The sequence below is a fragment of the Lytechinus pictus genome, chromosome 3, assembly GCF_037042905.1.
Source record: "Lytechinus pictus isolate F3 Inbred chromosome 3, Lp3.0, whole genome shotgun sequence".
In the NCBI taxonomy this organism is placed as follows: domain Eukaryota; kingdom Metazoa; phylum Echinodermata; class Echinoidea; order Temnopleuroida; family Toxopneustidae; genus Lytechinus; species Lytechinus pictus.
Window position 1 is genome coordinate 30,792,580 of NC_087247.1, and position 10,670 is coordinate 30,803,249.

Below are 10,670 nucleotides of genomic sequence, written 5' to 3' on the forward strand. Positions count from 1 at the left end.
GTGGAATGTAGACCAAAATAATGACTCTTACTTAGACCAAATGTGTTTAGCCCATGTGATGTTAGACCGATACCGAAACCATGCTACATGAGGACGAAGTGAATATGAACCAATAGGATCGATGTCTGTATTGTCTACTGACATTAGATTTTAATCCATATACCCTACTTTGTACCCCTTACTATTCATATGTTTCATTCATCCGTTTTCACATCTCATTACGCAAAAAGTCATGAACCGAGAACAATCCACATCCATGACTTATTATGGGTTATTGAGTATACAAGTCACGCGATGAATCTCGCCCACTGCGACAGTGTTCTAAAATATTGCTGGGCTTAAAATAACAGAATCAATGCAACATACCAAGTTCTTATTTGTTATTTTATTAATAAATTGTACTTCATTTTCATACATACAAAGACATAAATTATATCTACTTTTTGTAGATGATTTCTCACGAACCACATCCAAAATAGGCAAGTTGGCAGTCGCCCGAAAGAGTGCTACTCCACCGAGATATATGACGTGATTTTGAAAAAATGAATTTGTTTTTGCACAATAATTTTCATTTGAACAAATTTTGATACTAAACTATGAAAGTGTCAAAGTAATAAGTAATTCCATCAGAATCCAAAATCGTGTTTTGTCTGAGCAGTAAAGGGAAACATTGTAATTGCATGATTCAAAATGAGAAAAGGAAATTTGTATCATCATTACCTCCATAATTTGGACACAATCTACTATGGAACAATTAAATGCTATCTTTAGACGAAGTAACTTCGGGGGAGGGAGTCATCGTCCAATTTCCGTGATATTCTCATCATTTTGCTCTTTGCTTATATATACTCTCTTTTGTTCACATAGGGTTGACGACAGGGCGGAGGTACACCGGTGCGGTGTATAAATTGCGGGGGGTGGGACTTGGCGGGGTTCTGTCGCCATCCCTCCTAAAAGTCACACGGACAATAAAAACAGGATAGGAAAAGGTGTGAAATGTGATATTATTTCTTGAACATTGTATTATTGTTTCTCGCTCGCCCCCTTTTTAAAAATTCCTCCACATACGCCATGGTGTCCCCCCATTTTTTTTTGGGGGGGGTGGGGGCTTATTGCGCCAATCGTTGAATATCAACCTCTTTCAAAATAACACTTCTCTTAGTTCTTACTTTACAGTAACAATTATAATAAATTATACATAATGCAATAAGCAAACAATAAATACCTTTGAAAACATGTAATATTAAACATATTAATAAAAACAAACATAATAGTTCTAAAGGGAATAAATGATATAGGAAGATATAAAATGTTTGTTCGTACCTGTAGTACAAAAAGTAAGTCTTAAGTAGCTGATTAGGGATCATTAGGCCAAGGTTTATTATAGAAGTCAAACATGAGTATCGTGTATAAGGGTTATTAATGTAGAAGGCATTACTCATTTCGTGAATTAACGTCCGTGTTTTCAACCTAATTGATCTAATTACTTGGTAATCGAAAAGAACAGAAAACACTTAAAGTACACTTAATAGTTAAAAATTCACCTTTCAAATGCCAATTTGTTCCCGAACAAACAAAAAGAGATCCGTCAGCACTTCATAGTGAACCATTCTTGTCTCGTGAAAAGCAGGCTATAGGATTATGTGTATTACGTTATTGTATTTCCTGCAACAAAATGAGCGTCGAAGTACGTAAGACCAAACTGCAATAATAACAATTTTATTGTTCATTTTCTAAATTCGCTAGAATTTAAATGATACATTCATTGCAGCATTTGATTTGAAACAATAAATTAACAGATACAAACTGACATGAAATGTGAAAGGATCTAGATATCCATTAATAGGGTAAACATATGCCTATGGAAAATTAAAGTTTAACATTACCACCAAAGATTGATAATAAAAAAAAACGATAACTTTTGGTAACAAGCAGAAATAGGCATGAAAGTTATTTGTTAACATTGTTTGAATTCAACATGACAAGAGAACAAGATGAATTGCACATTATATTAAAATCGAACACATAAAGACATTTATCTGGGGCACATCAAAGTGTGAGGACCTTCTCAGGCAATTAAGAACATGGGAATGCTCCGGGAGTTTGAAAACACTTTTCTTGAGAACTCTGTCTCCGGGAGAAGTCCTGTTGGAACTGTACCAACAACCCACTGCCCTGGGACGAAAATGTAAGATGACCGTCAAATTTTTATAAGAGCGATTTCCCTCTAGGAATTGGCGACCAAACCAATACGTCCTTTGATGTGACTGATAAAACAGTTTCCAGATTGAACATTGGGCCGGGGCGCAGTTAGTTGATCTCTCCTTTCAAGCCATATTAGCCATTACCACTCATTTTCAATTATTCATACATGGTGATTGCTTCCTTCAGCGTTCTATACTTTTTCATCCAAGGGCAGCGTATTTCCTATTCAAATATGGTGACATCTTCCGTCAGCGTTCCTTACTTTTCATTTAAGGACAACGTGTGTCTTTCCGTCTCTGATTCACGAGTAATCCAAAAAGGCCTCATAAGTTTCTTTTTCTAGTATAGTAACATATACTAACAAGTCAAAATGTCTTCACTGACTCAATAAATAAACATGTCACACGTAAACATCAGTTTTTATGCTGTTCTTTTATCATCATACTAATAGGACAGCGGCGTTGCCTTTGTCATGCACGCTATTATCTTCTTCTAATCCGTCCACCTGAACTATTTGGTTGACATACGCTCCTGTCCCGCTGATGTCGTCACTTGAGGTGCGCGTATCGCTGGCGCCCTCAGCGTAGCCGCTTGCTTCAAAGTTCTGTTGCTCATACGTGTACGCCGACTGCGCATTGTCCACAACCGGGTCTATCTCGGATAAATTGACAACCGACGACACAACCGACGTATCCTGTGACGTATCCGCCGTCGATCTTCCATTTCGGTTGGCTGTCGCCCTCGGCGTCTTCCCCGTCTTCAAGCAGAAACAGATAAACCACGGTAGGAAGACGAGCATGCCTAGGAACCCGATGATGACGAGGCTGATGGAAACCCAGATCTCACTGGAACCGCGGACCTTCGGGTCGTGTTTGACTTTGACTAGGTATTCGGCGAGGAGGTAGATTCCGACGGATAAGACACCTATCAGCAGAAGAAGGATTGTAATTGCTGAGGCTACTGTATTCTCTTCGGACGACTGTAAGCGAAAGGAGACAGAAAACAAATAAATAAAGAATTGAAACTTTTTAACACATCAATATGCATTTTAATTTTATTTTAACGCTAGATAGCCAATCTACATGAATTCTACATTTCATTCGCATAACCCCTTTATCTTGCCAAATTGTCAATTCATGCAAGGTCATTAATAAATTCGTATACATTTTGGCTCAGATTTAGCACCGTCCATTTCAAAAGTACAAACGCCCTAAAATTGCGCTTTGATCTCGTACTCTCAAAGGATAGGAAATCGAAAAATTTCTCCAAGGCGATATTCGAATAACAATTTCCGTCCTTTTTTTCGTTTGGGAAGGCAAAGAACTTTTAGGTCTTTCCCAAGATGATGCCATTATCGATCTAACCCTATTTCCGTCCGTACTGGATAGATGTTCTCGGCCACATATGAGCTCTTAATCATCACTCAAAAACGTTACCCTTGAGGATTTATAGCACTCAACATGGCACTAACTGCTTTCAATTTTAGAAGGTAACAATAAGGGAGAAAATGGGTAAATTTAGCTCAAACCGAAACATTGTCATCATCTCGAAGTAATATGAATTGTCGTGGAAAACTAGCCTGTCACGAGATGTTTCCGCTTGGTGTATTATATCCAGATCATCTTCAACAAATCATCTTTCGCATAGTTGCATTGGTTAAAATGACTAATCAATTATCAACCAACGATTTTCCGGATTTTTTTTCTAAAGACACGGACCAGCGGAAGAGGTCCAATTTGATCGGATTGACACGATGTATGGATGATTAGCATTTCAAGATTTAAGATATGAAGATCTTGTTCAATCTCTTGGGGCTATCACTTCTGAACGTTTTAGCCAGCGTAGGCTATGGCAAGCCATTTTCTTAATCCTATGTTTTTATACAAAAAAAACCCTGCATTTTGTTTGAAAACACAAATGATTCTTCATACAAAGAATCTGAATTGTCTTTTTTGCGTTATTAACAAATTTCAATTCTTGATATCAGTAAATGTGATAAGGAGAAAGCAGTTGGTCACAAGTACAGTATATACGCCCGGGAGTATAAGTCGGTATACGCTGGCTATGCAGGTGTGACGACAGCCCCTTAACGAGAATGTATATGTTTTCTTTCTTTTTTTCGTGACAAACAAAGTATATATTCTGCATGCGTGATCTATAGTATTGATATCATAAAACGAATTACCGGAATCAATGATAAATATCTATACAAAAGTCAAAGTTTGGAGACTGTTTTTCAATTGGCATGATACTTTTAAAAGCTGTATTTTATTATAACTTCAAACCGATGTCAAACCATGAAATAAGTGACGCTTTATTCTGACAAAAGTTCTGTGAACATGATAATTTTTTTAAAGTCGAAAACAATCAAGACAATGGAAAGAAAACATCAGGCATAAAACACGAGACATCACATGTCATGTCCAATAGAAGGCAAATCCTAGCGATCGAAAGTGATCATTATATCCTTGAAGAATAGCTGAAAAGGTTTTGTTGCCAGTCAGGCTACTATTGGTTCCGCGTTGACCAACCTCACAAAATCATCAGTCTACGATATTTTAAAGTCCATTTTTCGCGGGTCAAATATTTCGTATTTTCATATTTTCCATTGTTAAGCAAAACACAGCACAACACCAATTGTAATTTTTTTTCGAAAGACTCAAGCTTGATCCCCAAAACACATATCCGCCTATTATAGGCCCCGTAACACATAGGCTTACGATCAATCGTAAAATGGTAATGGCCAATCAAGACCATTGTTGCATGCGCAGTTTGTTCAAAAGACTGACTAGTAACCAATCAGATTTGGTTTTTCAAATTCCAGTTCTATTGCGAACATTGAGTGTTACGGGGGACCCTGGTCGTAAATTTCTCCCTTGAATATTACCATCTTTCCCACCGTTTACCGGATGCAAGTGTATTTAAAAATGGATAAAAGTTTTTTAGACCATGATGCTAAAATAGGAAAATGACGCTGCTTGAATTAATGGTTGTCTCAAGAACAACAGGGTGTGATCAACAGCTGTAGTGTCAAGGATAGCGAACGAACAGGCCCATTTTCCTTCCCTTTCTTTTATTTTTACCATTTTCTTTCCCTCTTCGGCATGACTAAGTTGAGACTCATACCACAACGTCTGGCGCACCTCGACAAACCGAGGCAATTTTCATAACATTTCTTGTATATCTGATGAAGAAGTATTTAATGAAATAAAGTTGATTAGGTTAAGATGTTCATGAAACATTTCCTTTGCGACGGAACCGTTCTTTTATAAGAAATATCTTAACAAATTTCGTCAGCACACGCTAACGATCGACGGGCCTGTTGGGGTATTGAGTGAAGATGGTCGGCGTTGCTTAAGTCAATTATAACGTAACCTTGGTTAAAGGGAGCCTGTCATATGAATACATCTCAACGGAGCAGTCACACATAAGAAACGTAATATATCATTGGTTTCGGCGATGTGACTGATGCCTAAAATAAGGTTTGAAAACAACCGGTGTCATGCGACTATTTGATATTGTTTTCACGCTTTCTGCTGGCAAGTAACTGTTCCGGGGTAGACGCATATCCTTTAATTACCCACCGCTTAATGTTCGTTACCATGACAACGATGGATAGTCACTTGCTCTAGTGGGGATATGGCGGCAATGAAAGAACACTTTTTGACGTGCATGTGGCTGAACATCACAAGAGCTTCTCTAAATTTTAGTACACCTATCGTTTTACTATCATGATCTGCCATATAAAACATTCAATTAAAATTGACATGCTATCTCTCGACAGACCGATTGGTATAAATCCTCTAGTCATAACTTTGGGTTGAACTCTGTTGCAATTATCAAACTTAAATGAGGGTGTTTGTGGTGTTTTTTTTTTTCAAATGTCATCCTTGCACCCGTTTCACAAAACTTGTTGTAATAACAAATTTATAATAACAAACGTAGAGCTACTAAAATCCATCACTTTGATTGGCTGATAGTAGTAATTGTCCATTTGTTATTCTAACAAGTCTTAATGAACTGAGACCCAGCTAGGTTTGGACAAAACGAATGTCCGACTATTCTTTCCACAAACTTGAGCGCCTGGGCATGAAATATGTTTTCAAGAATATAACAAGGGTCATGTAGTCTAGTGGTTAGAGCATTGGACTCATGAATGTGAGGTTGTGAGTTCGAATCCCCACTCGACCACTATCTCCACTTTAACCCCAAAAAGGCCCGAGACTGATTCATGACGTCTCTGTAAGGTGAACCACTATGACTGATTAACTTTAACGTGAAATGTTTCCTCTGTCATGTCTGTATACCAGCTTGGCATTAATGCTGCGGAATTAAAGATGCGCTGCCAAGTTCCGATAGGGGGAGTTATACTTCAACACAAACAGAAACAGGCACTTACTGTCATTTTGAATTTGACGTATTTCTTCTGGTATGACTTGTTGCAGATCTCGCATGTGGAGGCTCCTTTTAACCTTGTCCATTTCTGCAAACATTGTTTGTGGATATACTGAGCAGAGCCGGTGCAGCCGCATGGTGTTATGAGCTTCTTGTTACCTGCAGAAGTTCATCGTGAGATCATAACGGACATTAATACATGTATTAATTCGGGATAAACTATGAGGGGTATGTTTCATAAAGACTAACAACATCGATGTTACTTTGCCATAATTGTAACTACCATCGGAACCTTGATTGCGATTGGCTGCTGAGCCAAATTACCATGGTCATAGCCATAATTTTAATTTTGTAACATTTCATGAAACGACCCCCAGATTGTTGTGATTGTATACGCCCTATAAATTCATTCCTTATGATCATTTTCTTTATGGACGATAATCTCTTAACATTTTTTAAGATGAAGGGAAAATAATACATTGTAGAGGATTGCCTGTGATACAAAGACTGAAAAAAATCATTAATGGAAATTAAGAGAAACAGAAAGAAGAGAAGCATGACTTTGATGAAGAAACTATACATTCCAATTACAAAAGATATAACTTCTTATGGTACAAAGTTATGATACATTGTAAGGGCTGTAAACAGATAGGTCGGTTAGCAAGCGATAAAACCGTATACACCTAATATCAGGCGTGGATCCAGATGGTTGGACACCCCCCCCCCCGACTTTCTTTTTCTTGTTGAATATTTGTAAACGTCTGTTTGTTTTCTCGTAACTATCCATTGGAATCTGTCAATCTATCTAAAAATCACGAAAATTTGACAGTACAACAAAATTACAAATTCAAAAACAAAATCATCCTAACCTGAAACATCTGTGACGTCATGGCATATTCTACATACGGGTCCGTCAAAGGAGTAGGCCGAGAAAGTTGGCGACTTTGGCTCGGGTTCTGTCGTCTTGGCCCCGCCAATTGGCGAAGTTCCGCTCCCCGAGATTGAATACACAGGTAGGCGATTCGTGTTGTCGTGAAGACTGGTTGGCGGCATCATGCGGTTTGCCTGGCGATAAATAAAGATAGAAAATAGCCAACGATTCTTTAATAAAATAAAAAAAGTTTGAGTATTATAATCCCGGGCCCGTCCTCAATAAACGAAAATGCCGACCAGAATGAGCCTATACCAACACAGTCGGAACTGAAATACCATAAATATCTCTCAATGTTATGACCACGTGATCACTACGTAATCTGAGGACGGAAAATACAGAGTAAAAAGTTTTCTTTGAATAGCTGTCAAAATGTGCCAATATCCTGGTCGGATATCACTTCAATCAAATAACAATGTCGGCTATTTGGCGCTTCCTGACGGTGTGTTCTGTTCAACACAAGGGAATTTACACATTTTAAGAGGAAGAAAATTGCGATTTCCTTCAAAAATCTTTAGTTTAGGAACTTCTGGAATAATTTTCTCACGCATGGTTTACCGACAACTTTTGTTCGGTCCAAATAATGTTTACAGAAGAACACAGACCCCTTGGAAGAAGTGTCCTGTATTTTTTTTTTCTCGAGACTTAAGATTTCGGGTAATGCAACAGTCACACCTACGATACCAACTCCAAACTGACCGATTGTGTGTCTTTGGAAATAAGGTACAATATTATAAATGATCGGTCTGGAGTGAGGGTCATTGGTGTGCCTACAGTATAAAGGCCGAGGGGGCCGTTTCATAAAGCTGTTCGTATGTTAAGAGCGACTTTAAGAACGACTGGTGATCCTTTCTCACGCGCTTAACTATCGCCAATGAATATATCATTTACCACAAGAAAGGATCACCAGTCGTTCTTAAAGTCGCTGTTAACTTACGAACAGCTTTATGAAACACCCACCAGATTGGTTGATGATTTTAATTCCCATTATTCTAGTATGTATATACGGTGAGGTACGTTTGCGAGCCTCAGTGGCCCTCTGCACATTATCATCGATTTCGTCAAATACTGACTGGTTCTTTAGAATATGAAATGCAAACTTTTACACTTTATAAGTTTATCAGTTTACGAAAATCATATTACAGATATTGTTTTATTAAACCGGTCCGCTGGGACATATTGAGTCTGAACAGCCCCTATTTCACAAGGTATGACGTATCCAGGTAGCTTTAAAGATACAGGGACTTTTCCCCTTTTATAGACCTACTCTTTGGACTTCACTGATCATGCTGATTGTGTTTATTTTACTGCATGATCTGATTTCTCACGCTGGGTCTCCGTCGAGCAAGAAACTATGCTAGATAGTTCCTTATAAAGTTATAGGCCCAGATTAGGAGCCGGTTTGTGAAATATAAAGAGCAAATTTTTTAATAAATATGCCTTAAGTTTTTATGGGGAGGCGCCAAGATGTTTTGATAAGGGGCAAATTCTAGACGTCCTAACTGGGATGTTTCAGTTTCAGTTTCAGTTTTATTTTTTCTCATTTCCAACAAAACAGTATACAAAATCCATCATAAATACATTTATAACAATTGAAATGTATAAAGAAACATGTAACACAATATATATATTTATCTAAATTATACATTTGAAACTTAATATGGATCATTAAATATTTGTGGCTGAAAATAACATGCTGGAAATGGAGAGGTCCACTGTGAAGCTGTGCTTGTAAATCGTGGACCCCTCAAAACAAATTATTCATTAATATTAAATTACATTATTAAAATAATTATAGTGGCCAAAAGAGGGGAAGAAAATGTGAAATAAACAATAACATGATGCATGAAATGAGTAATTTACGAAGAATAACCACAAGGAGAGACGATGAGAAGAACATATCTGCATGTGGACTAAAATAAGAGAATGTTTCACAGGTGATGTATAACGAGTATGAAGTAGACGCGCAAAAGAAACGGATCAAAGTGTATGCCTGGTTGAGCAATGGTGACGAGTTCTTCGATATCAACAATAATAACAATGATAGTGATAATAGAGATAATAATAATGTTGATGATATTGATAATCACAATAATAATAGTAATCATGATACTTATAACAAAAATAATCATGATAATAGTGATAATCAATAAAAGAAGGGACAATCTACGTACAACAGGGAGAGCTAGGTTTTGTAATTAGCCAATAAAAATGTCTTAAGTTTTCTTTTGAAGACTGCGAGTGAAGGGGAGTTTTTCAAATCTATGCACAAAGTATTCCAAAATTTAGGACCTTCAAAAATGAATGTATTTTGTGCTGAAAGTGTTTTTAGTAAAGGTAAATGAAATTCTTCAGACTGTCTAGTGGGATATTTATGAATAGTTTGATTCTTTATAAACATCTCATGAAAAACTAAGGGAAGGGTACCAGAATTGAATTTATACATAAATTCTCCAAGATGAAACAAGTAGAGATCGTTTACTTTGAGAATATTATGTTCAAGGAAAAGTGGATCTGAGTGGGCACGAAACGGAGCATTGCAGATTATACGAATTACTTTTTTTTGTAACAATATCATTTTTTCTAACAGAGTTTGATGAGTGTTTCCCCAAAGCAAAAGTCCATAATTTAGGTAGGGTAAAACAAGAGAATAATAAAGAGTAAGCAAAGATCGTTGTGGAAGATGTGATTTTAGTCTGTTAATAATACCAATATTTCGAGAGATTGTTTTGCAAATATTTTCGATATGTAATTTCCAGGAGAGCTTGCTATCAACCAAAACACCTAAGAATTTTGTATGATAAACCTGCTTAATTGGGGTATTGTCAAACATAATTTGAGTCGGTAATGAAGCTAAGGAGTTACTAAATAATATGTAATTCGTCTTCAAAAGGTTTAATGACAGTTTATTTGTTCTTATCCATTCTAAAATATTTCGCAACTCTGCATTGACGACATCAACAAGAACATTTGGATCTCTGTGTGAAAAAAATAAGTTAGTATCATCTGCAAATAAAATGAATGACAGTGAATTGGACGATTTGTGAAAATCATTTATATAAAGAATAAACAACAAAGGGCCTAAAAGACTCCCTTGCGGAACACCACAAGTAATATTTCTAAAATCAGATTCGTGCTC

General features: G+C 37.0%; 1 protein-coding gene across 1 annotated transcript; it reads right to left on the reverse strand.

Annotated features, from left to right (window-relative positions):
* Positions 1-370: 370 nt before the first annotated feature.
* LOC129257459 (E3 ubiquitin-protein ligase MARCHF8-like) lies at positions 371-7,802 on the reverse strand. The gene is made up of 3 exons (XM_054895783.2): positions 7,470-7,802; positions 6,605-6,759; positions 371-3,184 (listed from the first exon to the last, which is right to left on the reverse strand). The coding sequence occupies exons 1-3, from the start codon at positions 7,654-7,656 to the stop codon at positions 2,645-2,647; spliced, it is 882 nt and encodes a 293-aa protein (XP_054751758.2). The 5' UTR covers positions 7,657-7,802; the 3' UTR covers positions 371-2,644.
* Positions 7,803-10,670: the final 2,868 nt, after the last annotated feature.

Excerpts from the sequence above, each read along its gene's own strand:
- LOC129257459 (XM_054895783.2), bottom strand. The coding sequence starts at position 7,656 with ATGATGCCGCCAACCAGTCTTCACGACAACACGAATCGCCTACCTGTG. Across the intron at positions 6,760-7,469 it reads TGACGTCACAGATGTTTCAG|GTAACAAGAAGCTCATAACA; the intron begins GTTAGGATGATT and ends GAACTTCTGCAG. Across the intron at positions 3,185-6,604 it reads ACGTCAAATTCAAAATGACA|TCGTCCGAAGAGAATACAGT; the intron begins GTAAGTGCCTGT and ends TTTCGCTTACAG.